The 20799-nt window shown below is 40.6% G+C and overlaps 1 protein-coding gene across 12 annotated transcripts in view; it reads right to left on the bottom strand.

Moving 5' to 3' along the window:
* The window catches only part of DENND1A (DENN domain containing 1A), a 510341-nt gene that overhangs the window by 219419 nt on the left and 270123 nt on the right, over positions 1 to 20799 (bottom strand). For all 12 annotated transcript variants that reach the window (XM_045043640.1, XM_045043639.1, XM_045043642.1 and 9 more), the window contains one exon: positions 339 to 439. In XM_045043640.1, coding sequence (XP_044899575.1) covers positions 339 to 439 — 101 coding nt within the window. The remainder of the gene's footprint in view (positions 1 to 338; positions 440 to 20799) is intronic.

Genomic DNA, 20799 nt, shown 5'->3' on the forward strand with positions numbered 1-20799 from the left:
GGCCGAAACGTGAAGACCTTGGGTACCTCAAGTGTTCTTCTCACCAGTCCCCAGTCCACCTTGGGGGGAAGAAATCACACCACTACTTGGTGCTTTGGTTTCCCCAAAGTGAGAAATGGGAAGTATGATCTACTGCCTTGAACTTTTAAGAATGCCATCACATAGATGAGAACAGTTTGGAAACAAAAGAGCCATGTGATCACATGGTCGAAAATCCATGTCATTTTCCAGTTACTATTTCTAGTTTAGTCACCAGCTGCATCACAAGTTACAGACCTAACATCCTCATCAGTTCCTAGAGAAGGAACAGCAGAGGACAGGGGGAGTAGCAGCCTTACCAGCAGTAGTCCAACAGGTGTGGAGGAAGGACGGGGATGTACACGTGCTGCCAGAACATGGGGTAGAGCATCGCGGCAGACCCGTGGATGCAGGCAGTCAACTGCAACAGAAGCAAATCAAAGAATCAGAGCTAAAAAATCACAGTGAGGGGGCACCCGGGCGGCTCAGTCTTTTAAGTATCCGACTTCAGCTCGGGTCACGATCTTGTGGTTCTTGAGTTCGAACCCCGCATCGGGCTCTCTGCTATCGGCGCGGATACTTTGTCCACCCCCCCCTTCCCCTCCCCCACTCATTCTCTCTTCGTGTGTGTGTGTGTGTGTGTGTGTGTGTGTGTGTGTGTGTGTGTGTCTTTCTCAAACATTTAAAGAAAATCAAAGTAAGGAGATGCTGTCACTGGAGTTGAGCAATAAAATTAAATACACAATTTTCAACATATTTAAAATTGTAAGCTAATCCAATCACTCTAATTCAAATTTAGTAAGAGCTTGCTTTTCAAAAGAAATCCCCCACCTGCCCCGATTATGAGGCTAATGCACAATGGACAGTAAAAGTGTTAGAAAATGGAGAAAAGGAATAAAAGAAAATAAAAGTCTTCACCATCTGAAAATAACTTGACATTTTGGGGTATTACATACATTGGCACTTTTATTTCCTTTTCTAATAAAATTAGGATTACTGTAAATACAGTGCTCGTTTACCTTTTTTTAAGTTCACGTTTATTTGCTGGCATTTTCCCACGTCCTCAAATATTCTTAGGAAACATTATCTTCTAATGACACTCAGTGAATTTCCCAAACTACATTTAACTACTCTCCCACCATTATGTTATATAATCAGATCATGTCCATACTTTTTTTTTTTTAATTTATTTATTTGAGACAGAGAGCCTGAGCAGGGGAGGGGCAGAGAGAGAGAGAGGGAGAGAGAGAATCCCAAGCAGACTCCATGCTGTTAGCACAGAGCCTGATGAAGGGCTCAATCCCACGAACCAATGAGATCATGACCTGAGGTGAATCAAGAGTCAGACGCTTAACAGATTGAGCCACTCAGTCTGCCCCATGTCAATACTTTTTATACACGGTTCCTAAATATAGGATTCAGAGACAAAGGTTATAAATATTTTAAGGCACTTAATAACTATAATATAATAAATGTAATAATATAATAAAGAATGGAGTCTCTTTGCACTCCCACAGCCATGTACTAGAATGTTCTCTCCATACTTCACCAGCACTAAGAACGCAGTCAAGTTAGTAGCTTTGAAAGTGTATCTATCTGGATTTTCTTCTTATTCCTCTGATCATGACTAAGGCTTAACCTCTTGTCACTGTTCTTGGTAATATTTCTTAGGTAAATGGTCTGTTCGCATTCTTAGTATTTTGAGCATTAGTATTTTGAAAAAGTAATTTACAAGCAAACACTGGATATACAAAGGATGCTAATCCTTTGTAACATTCCTGAAGATAATTTATCCTTCTGTAATTTCCTTTGTACTTCTGGGGGAAGAGAAGGCTTAAATAATTACACAGACAAATCTTTTCCTTCATGATGGTTTCTACTGCTGTTATACTAAGAAAGTCCTCCAAATTCTTCCCCAGTATTTAACTCTTTGATCCATCTGGAATTAATTTAGGTTTAAGGACGGAGGTGAGAATTTATTTTTTCCACATAGTTAATCAATTGCCCCAACACTGTTTATTGACTAATCCTTCCGCTCCGTCTTCTTTTGACATATTCCTTCTTTTTCTTAAGAGCTAGACACATCATCTGAGGATTTGAGAGAATTAAAAATTAGGGACAAAGATATAATGGAATAAAATTGCTACAAAATTCAATATGGAAGGAAAAAACCCAACACCTTTGGAGATATGGCTGTGAAGCGACAAAAGCCAACAACACATGTTTCTTTCTGCCTTTCTTCTTTAATGTTTCTTTGGTTTCTGGGAAGCCTGTTCCCATGAGGACTTTGCTTCTTTTGGAAGCTGTTAACTGGCCTTTGCTGACAGAAGGACATTTACGTGGCGAAAGAGTGACGTGCCAAGGCCCAGTTAAAAGAATCCCAGAGGTTAGTGTAACATGAACAGCTTTAAATTGGATATTCTGCTGATGTTTCACAGTTGTGAGAGCTGTGTATTAAATCCAGGGCCGCTACTTTCTCCCCCGCCTCCTTTTCCCTCCAGACCCTGTTCTTTAAATCAGGTACATGTCATGAACAGGAGCTGATCCAGCAAGCTCTCAAGAGCTGTTCCCAGCGACTCTGCCAAGGCTTGTAGGTTTAATCCATCCCTTCTCAACCCATTTCGGTAGGATTCCATATAAAGAAGGCTGTCACATTTTACATGACTAATCTCTTCAGGGTTAGAAGAGATGAAAAATCTTTGCTGGTGTCGTATGAATGGAAAATGAACAAACTTCACTCCAACTGCACCCTGAAGTCAGGCCGGAGGGCTACCCTGGCTTTGGGCCCCAGCTCTTCCTGCCCATACTTTAACCAGCTGCCAAAGTACTCATCCTAAAATGCAGGTCCGGTCATGTAACATCCTACTTGGAGTCTTTGGGGGCACGTCTGGAGCAGGCCTGTCTCCATCAACTTTCAGTCTACCTGTAGAGCAGCTCCATGGTCTTTACTGCCTTCTCCAACTTTATCCTTTGAATAAATCATTTCAGACTTAGGAGTAGCTATGTACTCCTTTCCTGGATCTGTGCCCCTAGCAAACTCCTCCTCTTCTGGGTCTCTGCGAAAGCACTACGTTCCCCTCACGGCTCTCCTGGGTGTAAGCCCCCATTATTAATGGGACTAGACCTGTCTGCATATTTGTCCTCTCACTGTAAGGCCCAGAAAGACCATGTCTCTCTTCTTCCCCATGTTCTCTCAGTGGCACAGCACAGATGTAGGTGGAAGTTAATGCAATGTTTCTTCCATAAATAAAAAAACAATTCCAACTTAAAGTATATTCACAATATAAAGATAGTGGCCTGGCTTTCAACTATCGGACCAACATTTCCATGAGTCTCACAGACTGGGGTACATGACTCAAATTCCAAAACAATAAGGGCAAGCCCAGACACACAAATGTGCCACTTTTGGGAAATCGTGTCAATGGATTCATTCGTCCAATCATTCAACAAATGTCTATTCTATAACTCTGCAACACATCAAATAAGTAAGTAAAAGCCCTTCAAAATCTATAAGGTGACATACAAACATAAGATGTCCTCATCACACGAATTCACTTGTAATTCTCTTTGAAAAAGTCATTCAATAGAATGTTCCTGGTTGAGATAGAACTTGATTCCCTGCCTCTCTTTAGCTTGAGTTGGTTTGAGTCAAAATCCTATTTCAAGCAATAAAGTGGCAGAGATCTTAGCTCCAGACAATGTTCTTTTCATGTCTCCTTTTCCTTAAAAAAAACAAAAAACAAAAACCCTAAAAGCTAAATGTCAAGATTTTAAAATTACCTATCTCTCATAAAAATCAAACTTTTAAGGTGTTTCATCATCATCTTCATTGGGAGTTTTCTAAAGGCCAAATCTCTGCAATTGAAGTAAAATGCATTTACCCATTTGATTACGAAAACAAACAGGAAAACTGTTTGACTCTTTTCCAAAACACTAAGTGGAAAAACAATGTACATTGTTACTTAGGAATAGTGGTGAGGCAACCACAAGAAAAGTGTTGGGATTTATCAGAGCTTCATCAGAAATAACATTATATCCCATAAATTATCATCAGCCACTTAATTTAAAAACACCTCTAAGGCCAACTCCATTTTTAAAACTAAGGTTCCTAAAAGCCTATGCTCATTCCTTACAGAATACAAAATTTTAAAGTAATGGAAGTATACAATTTGGATTATAGGCAACAAAGGGGCATTGTGAATATTTAATTGAAGTGCAAGTTGAAGAAAATGATCCTATCAAAATCTCACTCAGTGGGAGAATAGAAAGATAGTATGTGTAAAATTTGCCCAAAGTCATTAGTCACAATGAATATTCATCAGAAGCCAATTATCAATCCCATTTAATGACACCCCAAAAGATTTTGCCCTGAAGCAGCTGAATAGTCTAAGACTCCAGACAAAACTAGACAAATTATACAGCCAACAGCCAGTCTAGCCAGGACACAGATTGTAAAGTAAACCACTGGTGGGTTTCTAGACGCACTTTTAGTAAATTCTGTCCTCAATTAAAGGTGCACAAGGTCAGTTCTATCTTGGAGCTTTCTGTATGGCTCCATTAGTTTTCTCTGAGGCAAAGGGAGAGAAAGAAAGAAGGCAATAGGGATAGGACATGGAGAGTGATCAATGATAGAGCTGGAAAAATCACAAAGAGAGAGAGAGAGAGAGAGAGAGAGAGAGAGAGAGAGAGAGAGAGGTGTGTGTGTGTGTGTGTGTGTGTGTGTGTGTGTGTGTGTGTGTGTAATGGCAGCTCGGCAGTTCAACATGAAACAAAAGTAAGACTCTCTCCATGGAAAGAAAAAAAAAAAAAAAAGGAATCCCAACAGTGTTATGTGCCAGGTACCATGTTGGGGATTTTAGGATATTGCAAAGTATTGTTTAAGAAGTGTGCAAGTTTACATACATATACAGTCATCACCACATTTCAGATACGGAAACAGCCTCAAAGGTGAAATAGCTTGCCCAAAGCCACACGGCTCATAAGTGACAGAACTGGGACTCACATCCAGGTCTGTCAGGCTATAATAGCCGCTGTGTTTCCACAACATGTAAGTTAACTAAAAAAATTTCTGAGTGTCTACCCTGTGTCTATACATCATACGGAGGATTCTGAGTTAGGCAAGATACTGTTCCTATCAGTATGGCCACGTTATGTAGAAATACATTTGCCGTGCTGTTGGATGACCAAATCATCTGGTAAAGTGCCAATTAACAGAAAATAATCATTTTTAAAACAAACACAGATGTGATAATTTCCTGAGGATTAGTGATACTTAACTAAAGTGTTATACGGTCTTCAATCCACTGGAAATTCTAGACAGTGGCATAATGATTGTTGGTCAAACGGAAAGGCTTACACCCCAATCTGGCACACCTATTTGAAAGCCCGGCTTTCTGTCATGTTCCCTTTCATATACTTCCATGGAGCTTCCATTAACTCTTTTTGATCTGAGCAAGCTGCTTCCTCTCCTGGGTCTCAATTTCACCTACATGGAAAACGAGAAGTTGGACTCTGTAATCTCTGTGCCCTCTTCCAGCTCTGACAATTTCTGATCTAGAGGAACTGCCATCCTTTGACGTGAAGGATGTGCCCCCTTTGCCCCAGCTCACCTTCCTCAGCTATACTGACTAAGCTATGACTGACTAAGTAAAACAGGGTCTGTCTCAAAGCTAGTCTTGCTTTTTCGTGTCTACAGTTATAGGGGTCCACCTGGAATTCATGTGCTACCTCAGAACCACTGCAGCCTTATCACCTGACTGTGGAGGGCACAGCCTTCCTCTGTGCTTGACCCCCAACACTCTGGATATCTCAGAGGTAGATGATCTTAGGAGACCAGGGGCGTGAAACCAAAGATGTGAGTTCCTCAAGGGCAGAGACCACATTGGATTTCCCTTCCTCTTCTCTTACTATGCTGGACACAGAGCAGGTGCTGAGCAAATGCTGGGGAATGTTAGGATGCCTTCAGCTTCACACCATGAGGAACGGCAGGCACAATTACCAGACATTTAACAAATTGTAATTGCTTAAGAGATCACAATTGAAGCTGCACATCTCTAAAAGGTATTGAGATTCTGAGTTCCAAAGGCTGACAGACAATCAGATGGGCACAGTCACTCTTCACAGCCTAGAACTCAGGAAAGATCAAACTGACACCTGCTTCATCACGGGGTTAGTCAGAGGCAGCATCTGGATCTCCCCTCTGAAGCCAAACACCAGGAAATTGATTACAAACGAACAAACACAGAGTACAGAAAGAATACCAGATTTCTAACTTTAAAGATAGGTCATTTTTAAGTCGACTCACTTCAACCAAGAACTTTCCAAAGCAGGACAGTTGCAGAAAATGTTGTATGCCTTGTAGAAGTTGTCAGCTCTCTCAGTTTGAGAACTAGATTCTTCTGTTTAATTATAAGCCACCTTTGTAGTCATCAGGAAATAAACGGTGCCGTGAATCAAATAGTGTTGTGGATTTTGTTTGTTTTTGATTTTTACTTATTCTCAAATAGAAAACCCACAATGAAATCAACAAAAAGGTTTTTTGCAGGGACTATGAAAGTTAATCTACTCAACCCTTCCAAGGGTATAAGAAAAACCTTTCATTACAAACGGTTCAGCTATGATCACATTGTGTTTACTATATTTAGTGAGGGAAGAGTTGGCTTTTAAGAAACTATCAAAGATGCTTTAACATAAAGACAACTTATAAGGCCTCAGAAATCAAAGACCTTCGGCCGGTCTAGACAGATGCCAGACATGTGCGTGGAAAGAGGGAAAAGAGCAAAGAAAGTCCTGCTTTCCTTAGAAGCCAAAATGTAATGCTTCTTTATTTTATTTTTTTGCAGAGGGTGGAGACAATCTTTCTTCCAGTAGTTTTCTCTTTTAGTTGGATGGAACTCATCCTACCTCTTGTTTCTCCACTATCCTCTGGGGAAAGGGAAAAAAAAAATCCAACCCACCAACATGGAATCGAGCAGAGTGCGTTCCTCTGAGAGCAGGAGCAGCCAGTCAAGAGGAAGCTTTCTCAGGCGATGCCCTGCTTAACTACTTCTAGCTCCCATTTTTTTTTTTTTAAAGCTATCTACTAGGTAAAGTAATTAGAGTAAGTTATTAGCCAGGACGATAAGCTTTTGTGTCAAGATTTGACACTTCAAAATAGCAAAGCAGCTAAAACTGCCAGAGTAAAGCTCTAGCTTCCAAAGCAGGGGCAGAAGCTATGGTATGGTAAACTATTATGCCAATAGGCCCCTAGCACCAAGAGTGAGGAAAGTGAAAGAGAAAAAGGCAAAGTTACATGGGGATTGATAATTCATTTAAACACAGGGACAGCAAGGTGCTGTCTTCCATTCTGTGCCTGATGGACATGAGTAACTACAGAGTCAGGCCACGGCCTGAAGATTCCTCCAACCACGCGACCATTGCCAATGGATCCAAGCTGGCACTCAAAAAGAAATATGCCGCCTCAATTCTTGGGTAAGTGGATATTAACAGTTCTTTGAAAATATTCCTAAGCTCTTCATTTATGTTTAGCCAATTTACACTAACGCTCTAATAAAGGATCACATTTTTTTAAAAAGAAAGATGGTGTAACTGAACATGGAATCACGAGTACCCATCTCTCAGGTAGCCATACGTGAAGAAACTGAGGAAACCTCAGGTAGTGGGAGTTACTAGATATGAAGACATGAGGGGGTGGGGAGAATCGCCCCTGTAGCATTTTTTCAGGCAAATCCAACCTTAGAAAGTACCAGTCAACTCAGATAGATTGAAGCCATGCTCTAGCCACCACGACCACTTCCTCTGTATTCACTACCGCCAAGCACTGTACTAAGTGTTTCTAGATACTCATCTCATCTTCATAATACCACTGCAAGGTGGGTAGCCGCAGTGTCCCCACTTTACAGATGAGGAAGCTAAGGTGACTACATACTTAAGGAGCTTGTGCAAGGTCACAGAGCTAGTGCCAGAGCTAGGATATGAACTTAGGGAGTCTAGCTCTGGAGCCTGTGCTCTTAGCTCACAGGAAACTGCCTCTGTGCTAGGATCTGTATTAATCTGACAATTACTGAGAATCCACTATGTGTACAAACCATGCCCTCAAGCAATTCAAAATAGAGAGAGAAAGATCAAAATGCCAACAATCAACTTCAACACAAAGGCATTATGAAAGAGGTGCTATGATAGAGGTTCAAGTGTGTTAGCCTATGAAGAAGGAATCATTAATTCTGCCTGGGGCAAGAATCAGGTCTACTTCAGAGAGAGAGACAGAGACAGAGACAGAGAGAGACAGAGAGAGACAGAGAGAGACAGAGAAATCAGAGCCTGGTAGGATGCAGACAGGAAGCTGCTAGACCTCTCCCTGGGAGCCTGGTCATGTGGTAACACTGGCTCAAGTAAATAGAGCAACTTTTTAGGCCACTCAATCTCTATGTAGTCATGACTGTGGAGACTTGAACAAGAAATGACAATTTAGTCAATGACTAAGTGACTAATGAGAAGTGGGTAGATATGGAAAACCTCATGAGTTGCCATGACTATCCTCTGTTGCCTAGATTCATTCAACATCTACTATTACCGTTTATACAAATTAAATCCTCACAACACTTCCAGGATCTCTACAGCCTTCTTTACTTCTAAAAGTCAAATCAGAGTTGGCTGCGCTTTGGAGCCCACTTACTTCTGCTGACGGGACAGTATGTAGCCAGCACTGGGCAGCGTGCTTTCATATCTACGACCACTGAATTCTTTCAACAACCCTAAGGTGGGTGTTACTACTGTCCCCATTTTTATTTTATCTCTTTAAAGTTTATTTGAGAGAGACAGAGAGAGCTCAGGGTGGGGGCAAGGGCAGAGACAGGGAGAGAGGGAGAATGCTCTGTCCGTGTGGTCAGTGCACAAAGCCTGATGTGGGGCTCAAACCCACAAACCATGAGATCATGACCTGAGCCGAGATCAAGAGTTAAACACTCAACTGAATAAGCCACCCAGGCGCCCCAATACTATCCCCATTTTTAAAAGAAAAGGACAGAAAGATTCAGAAAAATCAAGTAAGTGGCCCAAGACCAGATGGGTAGGCAGGATTAAGTACACAGGTAGGAACTGAACATCACCATCCTGATTTGAAGTCTGGTACTCTCTCATCCAGCCCTGCTGTCCTTTTTCTTGGGAAAAGATCACCAGCACGCTGGCTGAATCATCTAGCTGGCAGACTACATAGCTATCAAGATAGCAAAAGAGAAAAAATGTGAGTTTTCATAAGATCTGTAGCAACCCAACAGCACAGCCTAATCTCGCATCAGGCTCTAGCTCAAAGTGACCACACTTTCAGCCTACAGACACCCCAGGAAATCAGGACTCCTTGTTCTTGCTGACTTAGCACCTGGTAGGTGCTCAAATTTCTTTAACAACATCAATATGACATCTGCCAACATGGGTGCCATTTAGGGCTTTTCAAGCATATTAAGATACCAATGACTTGAATACATTACCCATTAGTGCTTTGGGGTAGAGATTTGGTTCAGAAGAGGCATAATAAAAAATAAGCTATAATCAGTCCTATAACCTAAAGAATATACTATTTCACAAATTGACCACACCACTAAAATAATAAATAAAATTCTCTGCTGTGCTCTCAATGCAATGGCTGGAAAGAAATATCACCTCTCTAGGTCTCCTTTATACACATGCACCCCAAATTACAACCGCGGAATGCATCAGCAACCAACATTACTGACAGCTTAAATAGGTTATACTTAGCTGTGTCCTATCCTAGACTCACTAGTGCCAAAATCAAAGCTCTCCTAAAGAGAAACATGGAAACAAAGAATTTTTTAGTGCTAGTCTATACTCACATCTTCTAAACAAACTTAAACGGCCTCCATTATGCAGTCTCAAAATGAAAATTAGTCTAATGAGACAAAATAACAGTATTCAAAGAAAAAATATTGTTTTTGTCTTAGAGAACAGTCTATTCACTGTTTCCGAATCTGGCTGTGTATCAATCATTTAAGGAACGTTAAAAAAAAAAAATAGACTTTCGTGATTTCATGCTAGACCTTACGAACCAGAATGTCTGGAGATGGTGGCCAAAAAACTGAATTTTTAGATGAGTACCCTGGGCCATTTTAACACAAATAACCCACGGATGAGCATTTGGGAATCACTAGCAATCTGAATCCTGTATCTCGTCCAAAGCAGGTGCTTGATGCTTACCGAAGCAATGGGAGCAGAAGCAGGAGAGGTGCAGCAAAAACTAGTTAGGGATACCAGGGTTGGTTGAATCACAGCAATTTTTTTTTAATATTTTCTTATTTTTGAAAAAGAGAGCGTGAGCCAGGGAGGGGCAGAGGGAGAGGGAGACACAGAATCCAGCAGGCTCCAGGCTCTGAGCTGTCAGCACAGAGCCTGAAGCAGGGCTTGAACTCAAGAGCCGTGAGATCATGACCTGAAGCCAAGTCAGACGCTTAACTGACTGAGCCACCCCGGCGCCCCGGAATCACAGCATTTTTTCAAGTCTCACAAATTAAACGGTTGATTCTATATTACGTAGCCGCTGTAACATCTCCAGGTTCTTCTTTCTAGTTACAGCTCAACATGAACAGGAGAAAACCAATGCACACGTAATTAAATGAAGAACACAGTTCAAAAAGCAGGTAATTGTATTTACGTTTCAAAACCAGAGAAAAACCCACATAAAGAAAACATACCAATCTTTTCTCTCCTACTTCCTGCCAGTGGAAGTTCCTTTCATTTCTTTCTAAGTTTTTAATATTCTCTGAGCCACAATAAAATTTTATGTGATGAAGATTAGAGAGGCTACGCTGTTTGAGAGTTTGGCTGCAGAGTCTGTATTTCACGCCACTTCATTACATTTTGTTAAGGATTTCCCTCTTCACCAAGAGGATTAGTTTTCTTCTCACTTCTTTGAATACTCTTCTTAGGTTGTTAGTGTGAACTAGGTTAATCTCTCTTTTTTTAACATATAAAAGATGAACAAACAAAATGTTCGATTTTATTTTATTTTTTAAATAGAACACTAAATTTAGTCTTAGAATTCTCTGTTTGGTAAGTTTCCAGTTACAAGGTCTTGGCTTCCCTTGAGCACAGTTTGAAACAAAATAATGCAGTTTGTTCCTACGGCTGGAACATGCAGAGTGGAGTGTGCAGGCAGAGAGGGCCTGGCTCGGGTCCAGTATTTCCAACCTTCTTAAACTGCCACTCTCCTCTCTGCTTCAAGAGCTGCAGATAAGCAAACAGGATTAGTTATTTCTAGGCCAGGAGAGCTAGGAAAGCTTTACACACATCATTCGGGTACCCGTCCCATGACACAGGCTGGCATAGTCAGGAACAGGTGGAGTTCATCAGGAAAGGAGCGAAAATGAAGCCAGGTCTGAAAAAACAGCCTCGTGCACAAACTGGCCCTCTTAGGGGACGAGACCAGGCGGCACCAAGGTAAATGGATGCTGTTAGCGGGAGTGGGTGGGGTGGGACTGGGGCAAGGTTGGGAAGGTACCCGTCTCTGCACACCTACGACACTCAGTATCGCTCACCCACGTCCTCCACCACTACACTTAGGAAGAAACTGACAGGGAGAAGACATTTGGCGGTTTTTCTCCCCTAAATGAGGTACTATCAGAAAAGTAACCATTCTTTTCATAGTTGTGAGTACTACACAAATAATTAGATGTGGAGGCTCAATTAATTAGGTGATGGTCTTGTCACTCAACTGTGTTTCCTTCCTCAGAAATTGTTTTAAAAAACATCTGCTGGGGCGCCTGGGTGGCGCAGTCGGTTGGGCGTCCGACTTCAGCCAGGTCACGATCTCGCGGTCTGTGAGTTCGAGCTCTGCATCAGGCTCTGGGCTGATGGCTCGGAGCCTGGAGCCTGTTTCCGATTCTGTGTCTCCCTCTCTCTCTGCCCCTCCCCCGTTCATGCTCTGTCTCTCTCTGTCCCAAAAATAAATAAAAACATTGAAAAAAAAATTTTTAAAAAAACCAAAAAACCAAAAAACCAAAAACGTCTGCTGAGGGGCGCCTGGGTGGCTCAGTCGGTTAAGCGTCTGACTTCAGCTCAGGTCATGATCTCACGTTTCGTGAGTTCGAGCCCCGCACTGGGCTCTGTGCTGATAGCTTGGAGCCTGGAGCCTGCTTTGGATTCTGTGTCTCCCTCCCTCTCTGACCTTCCCCTGCTCACGTTCTCTCTCTCTCTCCCAAAAATAAATAAACATTAAAAACAAGTCCGCTGAATAAAACAAACAAATTAATTAATTAAAACAAATAAAATACTTTCCTTTAGAAAGTAAATATGCCTTTGTCATCATTTACTGGATATTCTCGGTTTACAAAACTTCTTGCACTACCCCTAAATTATAGAAGGAGCGATTAGGGCCAAGATGCCCAGGGGCTGACAGGAACTCCAGTAATAGAAGCCTGAAGCCACAGTGAATTGGGGAAGATACCGCCCAGGGACCCACCAAGGCCGCGCTCATGGCTGGGGTGAGGCTAGGGGACGGGTGAATGTAACAACCACAGACACAGTGGGTTCAATCTGAGCAGTGCTCATGGGCGAGTGCGTCAGTTAGAAATTCACGTATCGCCCTTCTTTTTCCCTGGTGCTGGGTGGGGCCGGGCATATAGCAAGTGCTTACAAAATCTGAAATAAAATGTTCTGAATGTGCATTCAAAGGTGATGGGTTCCCATCCCATCTCTGCTGGCAGAGACAAGCATCTTAGACAAGACACTGCAACCTTCCCAGGGCCAGATACTCTCATCTGCAAAGGGAGAAGAGAACCAACCAACTAGCTCCTAGGGTTGCTGCAAAAACTAATGAACACACACACACAGGATTAGCACAATGCCCGGCACATCGTAGGTGGTTGAAAAAGGTTAACTTAGAAGAATTTTAACAGGGTGTGAGGGAGAACTGGGGACCTCCCTTATAAAACACAGGGGTATGAATCTGAATGAGGGCGTTCTACACACTTAGTCCACTGATGCGGTCAACACACCTCTTTGGCAGTCTTGGAACGATTTACAAGCTACACAAGAAGTTCCTCTAATTACTATACAATCAGGGACTTATTTTTTACCCAAACCAGTATTAACCAGCTCCATCAGCCACCTTATCCTTCGGACTGGGCTCAGACTATTTCTTTGGCTCTCTAGGAGAATTCTCAAATTCCCTCAGTGGGAGGATATTTTAACAATGTGCCTCTGGCTCCTTTGACAGTTCCCACGGCTAGGGTTCTGATAATGGTTTGAGGTGACACCCAATAAACATACCTGATCCCCAAGGCAAGCGCTGTGTAGGGACTATGAGTCATTTGTATGTGTCATCCTCCTGGCTGTTTCTCCCTTTCCTGAAGCCACACAGCATCCTAAGGCCCTAAGGTCCTAGGACCTAACCTTGGTCAGTTTACTTCATCTCTCTGAGGGGATGAACCATTCTGTGAAATGGGGACAATACTGATCTTCCAGGACTCTTCTTGGAATTACAGGACACCATGTCCATAAAGGTCTTGTCTTAGACCGACCTGCTATCCATAAGACTTACAAAAAATAAAAAAAAAAAAAAAAGCACCAGGAGTTAAATTCAGATATAAAAATCTGGAAGAAAAATGGGGCCTTTGTGCCAGAAGAGATCACACTGAAGTATTTACATTAGAGAACAAGATTTAGGTAAGCCTTCCCTATTTATCATTTATAAAGGAAAACAATCAATATGCATTAACTGAGCAAAGAGAACAAAAACTCACATTTTTCTTATATAGAGTATCACATTATTGACCAAGAAAAGCCCGAAATGAGTATTACTTGACTCTGAACTAAATATTGCTGGGTTCATCTCTATTGACACAGTCATCTATATAGAAAATGGCACTCTGGAGTGTTCGACAGTTTTCATCTTTCAGATGCTTGATGGTCCTGAGGAGGATCAAGCCTACATCTTATCAAACAAAATTGAGAAAAATGTGGTTTGCCAAGGTAATGATAGGCCACATCTTGGTTTATCAAGAGACGGCCATCAGAAACCTCAGGCAAGAGGGGCACCTGGGTGGCTCAGTTGGTTAAGCATCCCACTTGGACTCAGGTCATGATCTCATGGTCTGTGAGTTCGAGCCCCATGTTGGACTCTGTGCTGACAGCTCAGAGCCTGGAGCCTGCTTCAGATTCTGTGTCTCCCTCTCTCTACCCCTCTCCTGCTCATGCTCTGTGTCTCTCTCTCAAAAACAAATAAACATTAAAAAAAAAAAAAAAGAAGAAGAAACCTCAGGCTATTAAAACAACCTTTGCATTCCCCGTGTCATTGAAAAGACAATGAAAAGTCACTACTAAGGAAATAAAAGGCAACAATTAGAAAACTTTAGGGGCACCTGGCTGGCTCAGCTGGAACAGCAGGCAACTCTTGGTCTCAGGGTCATGAGTTCAAGCCCTACGTTGGGCACAGAGATTACTTAAGTAAATAAAACTTAAAAAAATAAAAAACCACTTTAAATTCTTAAGTTGGAGAAGTACAAAGGCTTGGATAAAATTGATGTCTGCTCACCTACTGTATCCCTGGAGAAATTACACATCGGGATGCTGTTGACCACATGTGAGATATAAGAAGAACCACCCCCTTCTTCCTAAAAAGGTTTCTACTATGAATCATTAAAATTCAGAAGTTATTTAAAAATCAACTGTTTTTAAACAAAAAGTTTAAGTCAAAGTGATACATGTGTATAGCCTTAAAACAAAACTACAAAAAGCTCAAAAAAAAGTCCTTAACCTTAATTCCTAGTATTCACATTCAACACAGTATCTATTTCTAAATAACGATTTCCTAATTTTAAACAGTATTTTACTTCCCATTATAGATGTTATTAACTTCTTATAAATATATTTATGTATATAATATATATTTATACACACACACACACACACACACACACACACACACACACACACTATAGGCCAGACTCCATTCTAAGGACTCTGTAAGCACTAATTCATTTGAATTTTACTTGATATGAGGTCATCGGTGCCCTGAACAAAGCGGTTTCAGTGGAAAGGATGAGGCTAAATCCTAACAGCAGACTGGGGAGAGGGGAGGGGGAGAATTAGACACAATAGAAGTAACTCTCAAGGAGTTTTGTTCTAAAAGGGAGAATAAAAATGGGATAAAGGGGATGTGGAAGTTTTGTTTTGAAGTTTGGGAGCTATTCCACCATATGAGCAAGCTCCTAAGAATAGCCAATAGAGAAGCAAACAGACACATCAGAGAGGAGCTCAATGTCAGAGGAATTCTCTTAAGGTAGTAAGAAGGAACCTGTAGCATCACCTTCCGAATAAGGCATTCTTTGACCATCTACCTAAAAATGCAATGCCTTACCCTTCTCAGTCTCCTTCTTCATTTTATTTTACTCCTTAGTATTAATCATTAGCTACTGTACTATATATTTAACTTAGTTTACTGAAGGTCTACCTACTAGAACGTAAGCTTCGTGAGGACAGGGATTTTTGTCTGTTGTATCCCCACTGCCTTAAAATGGGGCCATGAAAAATACCAGTTGAATGAAGTCAGGTGGATCAGCAGAGTGGTTGGCCCTCAAGAGAACTGATGGTGTATCCACAACCGAGAAGGCAGAGTGGAGGAACAGGGACCTCAGGAGGTTGATGAGGTATGATAGCGGCTTCCGTTAGATACACATGGAATTTCAGGTGAGAAATCATTTTTCCCCGAGAAGCACCAGATACTGCTGCACCATCTTCTGGGTTCTAGAACTGCCCCTGCCAAATCTCATGCAATTTTAATTCTTAACCTTTGCATAAGAACTGCTTTGTCTCTATCTCTGTGTTGTAACATTTCACGATGAAGGGGCTTGGTATCTTCTTTTTCAACTTTTCAAAAATTCTGAAATATATATACATATAAAATTATGTATATCATATAATCAACGTAAAAAAAATTTTTTTTTAAGTTTATTCGCTTTTGAGAGACAGAGTGCGAGTGGGGGAGAGGCAGAGAGAGGGAGACACAGAAACCAAAGCAGGCTCCAGACTCCCAGCTGTCAGCACAGAGCTCAACGCAGGGCTCAAACCCATGAACTGTGAGATCATGACTTGAGCCAAAGTTGGACGCTTCATCGACTGAGCCACGCAGGTGCTCCCATATAATCAACTTTTAAAACAAACAAAAAAAACTTAAGAATCTGAAATCCAGCACCCTGGCTTCATGGTTGACAAACTACAGCCTGAAGGCCAAGTCTGTCCTGCCTATTTTTGTAAATAAAGTTTTGCTGGAACACAGGCTCTCCCACTAGTTTACGGATTGTAAACTATAAGGTTGTAGTCCAGTAATTACAAGACCATTTGGATTACAAAGCCATATTTACTATTGGACGCCTGACAGAATAGTTTGCCGATTCCCTAACCAAGCTCAAGACAGAAAACAGTACTGTTGATGTCCCTTGTATGCCTCTTTCTGACTATACTGTTTTCACTCCTTTTGAGGAAACTGCTACCTAAATTTTGTGTTGTCATATCTTTTGCCCCCATGCAGTTTGTATGTATCTGTAAGTAATATCCCTTTTAATTTCTCTTACTTGAATTTTATGTGAATGAAACCATACTGTATATTCTTCAGTAGCTTCTTTCACTCAAAAGTCTGTATTAAAGACCTAATCATGTTGGTAGGTTAGTTCTTTTTCAGTGATAACAGGACTCCATTGTATGACTATACCATAATTTATCTGTTCTCTGTTAGTGGTCATGCAGCCTCTGTCCAGGTTTAAAAAACAAAAGCAAAAGACCCAATGCTGCTATGAACATACTTGTACATGAACCTCACTATAAATGACCAATGAGTGTGTGTAGGTAGGTGTATGCACACACACATGCATGCACATATACACACACACAAACACACACAATTCTACCCAGGGATGGAAGTGCTGAGTTTTGAGTGTATGCAAATAATTGTGCCACATACTTTTCAGAGTAGTTCATGAATTTCCCCAATGCAATTTTGATAGAACACTTGACTTTATCAGACATCACATTTTTGCAAACCTAGTATTTTAATCATTGTAATTTTAATTTGCTTGTCTGATTACTAAGGCAGTTGAGCATCTTTCCACATATTTTATTAGCCATTTTCTTCTGTGAAATGCCGATTTGTGCTTTTGGCCAATGTTTCCATTGATAGACTTGTCTTCTGCTTTTCAACTGCAGTAGTTCTTTATATATTTCAGATATTAATACTCTGTCAGTTGTTACATATGGCAAATATCTCAACTCCAGCTTGTGATGTGTCTTTTCATTCTCTGAATATTTTTTTTTAATTTTTTTTTCAACGTTTGTATTTATTTTTGGGACAGAGAGAGACAGAGCATGAACGGGGGAGGGGCAGAGAGAGAGGGAGACACAGAATCAGAAACAGGCTCCAGGCTCTGAGCCATCAGCCCAGAGCCTGATGCGGGGCTCGAACTCACGGACCGCGAGATCGTGACCTGGCTGAAGTCGGACGCTTAACCGACTGCGCCACCCAGGGGCCCCTCTCTGAATATTTTTTAATGAACAAACTTTCCCAATTTTAATCTTTTCCTTTATACAATGTACATTTTGGATTATTTGGTTAAATTTCTCCCTACTCCAAGATCACAGATATTATTCTATTTTGTCTTCTAGAAGTTTTAAAACTTTGCCTTTCACACTTAAGTCCTTGACGCATTTGAGATTCGGTTTTGCAGAGAGTATAAGATAGAAATCGTCTCCCTTTTCTTCTCCATGTGGATAATCAATTATTGAAAGCTCCATCCGTTCCCTCAGATTTTACAATGCCACTTCAGTTGTCTATCGAGAGCCCCACACACATGGCCTGTTTCTGCAATGTCGATCCTGTTCCGTCAAGACGATTTGTGTATTCCTGTGCATTACTAGCATCTTAATTACTACAGCCCTACAAAAAATGTTGATAGCGGGTAAAGCAAGTTTCCATGACCCATTCTTTTTCTTCAAGTATGTCTTCGCTCTTCCTTGGACTCTTCTGCATTAATTTTAGAATCAGTTTGCCAAGCACTGTGTAAAATCCTAATGGGATTTTCAATGGAACTGTATGCAATCTAGATAGATCATTTTAGAGTGGAATGGAATCTTAAATACATTGTCTTCCTATTCATGAACTTACCACGCTTCTCGGTCTATTGGTGACCCTATGAATCTTCCCTTTTAATATGTTAATGTGGTAAGCTATACGAACAGACTTTTCTAATATTATCAACCTTACATTTCTGGAATAAACCCAACTTAGTTATTATGAATTATATTGTTCATACATTTGCTACCAGTTTCTTTAAAACTATTATGTTTATGACTGAGATTGGCTGATAAACTTTCTTTCCTGTATTATCTCCTGTGTGGCTGCACGTCGAGGTTACACAATTATCACAAGAAAAGGTGGAGTGTATTCCTTCTTTCTAGACTCTCAAGAAGTTTGTCTAAGACTGCAGGGATCTATCTGTTCCTTGAGATGTTTGACAAAACATATCTGTAAAACCATCTGAGTGTTTCAGAAAAAAAGAAATTATATACTGACTCAACTTCTATAAATTAAATGACCTATTCAATTTTTCTTTCTTGATTCAATTTTGATAAATTATGTTTTACTGTCCATTGCACCTTAGTTTTTAAATACAGGCATAACACTGATAATAGTATTTTTTTATTATTTTTAAAAATCTCTGCTTCATCTGCTCTTTGTGCTTGTTGATTTATTCTTGAATTCATTTTAGTTTTGGGAAAGAACAGAAATAGTTTTGTGTGTTTAATCTATTATATTTACCTAAACAAAAAATCACACAGAAGGTACATTCTTCCTTATCTATAAAAAGGAGGCAATACCAGAACCTACCGCACACTGTTTTAGTGAGGATTAAATGAGTTAGTAATTGCAAAGTGCTTAGCACAGTGCCTGGCACATATTAAGAGTTCAAAATATCATTATTTTATTATAGGGAATTTAAATTAAATCAATATGATGTCTTTTTGTTCTACTGAAATTTAATACTCCAATATAACAGTAACTGGTTATGGACTACACTTCAAAAAAAATTTTTAGTGTTTCTTTATTTTTGAGAGAGACAGAGACAGAGCATGTGGTCGGGGTGGGGGGGAGGGCCAGAGAGAGAGAGGGAGACACAGAATCCAAAGCAGGCTCTAGGCTCTGAGCTGTCAGCACAGGGCTCGAACCCATGAACTGTGAGATCGTGACCTGAGCTGAAGTCGGACACTTAACCGACTGAGTCACCCAGCCACCCCTAATGTTTCTTTATTTTTGAGAGAGAGGGAGCACGGCAGGGACATAGAAAGAGGAAGACAGAGAATCCTGAATAGGGTCTGCACTGCCAACGCAGAGCCAGCCCAATGCAGGGCTCGAACCCACAAACCATGAGATCATGACCTGAGCCGAAATCAAGAATCAGATGCCAAACCGACTGAGCCAGACAGGCACCCCTGGACTAGACTCTTTCAACTGTACTTCTATTCTTTTTTCATTTTTTTTCCAAAGTTTTATTTAAGTAATTTCTATACCCAACATGGGGCTTGAACTCACGACCCCGAGAGCAACAGTCACACGCTCCTCTGACTGACCCAGCCAGGTGCTCCCTGACCGTACTTTTATTCTAATTGGCCTCAAAAAGACACAGCGGCAATCCTCTAGTTCTGAAACTCAGTCCGGGTGTTCAGGTCCTAAGATTATGAACTGCACTCCTACTTTAAAATAAAATGCAAAACAAAGCAAGAGGTCTACTCTGGGATGTTTTCCCCTTGAGGGCAAGGGCCGTGCTTTTATCACCAAGCATATGCTATGAGCCTGGCACAATGAAAAAACTGTGAGTTCTTGACAAGCAAACAACACCAAAGAAATAATAAAATAATGAAGTTATGATGAAAATCATAAAGAAAACTCTAATAGCCTCACAAAGTTTTCATTATTAGGTGCCTTATAGTAATATGTAAACACTCAACTGATTTTATCCATACACCTTTCATTAGGGAAACTCTCACTATAAGAAGGTCTTTCTACCCTCTCTAACAGAGAGGTACCTGTTAGGCATTCCACTCCCAGTCAATTTCTGTATGTAAGTTTAACCTCAAAAGAAAAATACTGAACTTCAGTTAATAATAAACATGCTCAATTATTTAGGCGGATGTATACTGATGTCTGTGATTTACTTTAAAATGCGTCATAAAATACGATGGATTGATGGATAGCATGTGGGATGGGCAGGTAAATAAATATGTGCCCAAACAAGCACAGTCGAGTGTTAATGGAAAAACCTAGATTGAATTCTATGGGTGTTTACTGTAAAATGATTTCTACTTTCTGTCTTTGAGAATTTTCCTTATGAAATATAGGGAATGATACAAACTCCTATACTTGGCAAGTTAAAGACAAAAAACTAAAATAAAAATATGAAAAAATGTTTATATTATACATATAGCAAAAGCTATTACAATATAAAAGACCTCATTCCAATTTATTAAAAAAACAAAAAACAAGAGTCCTATAAGATAAATGGGAAAAGACATTAACAAAATATAAACAGAAAACAAACCCATGGAAAATATTCAGTAACCTGTAACCAAAGAGAAATAAAGCAAACCTGCAATACCATTTTATACCTATTTTATTAGCAAAATAAACACAAAAATACATGAACACACACACAATTCTGGCAAGGCTGCAGCAGAAATGGTAACTCATATACAGCTGGCAGCATTCACTATAAACAAATACAGCCT

Source organism: Felis catus, chromosome D4 (genome assembly GCF_018350175.1).
Source record: "Felis catus isolate Fca126 chromosome D4, F.catus_Fca126_mat1.0, whole genome shotgun sequence".
NCBI lineage: Eukaryota > Metazoa > Chordata > Mammalia > Carnivora > Felidae > Felis > Felis catus.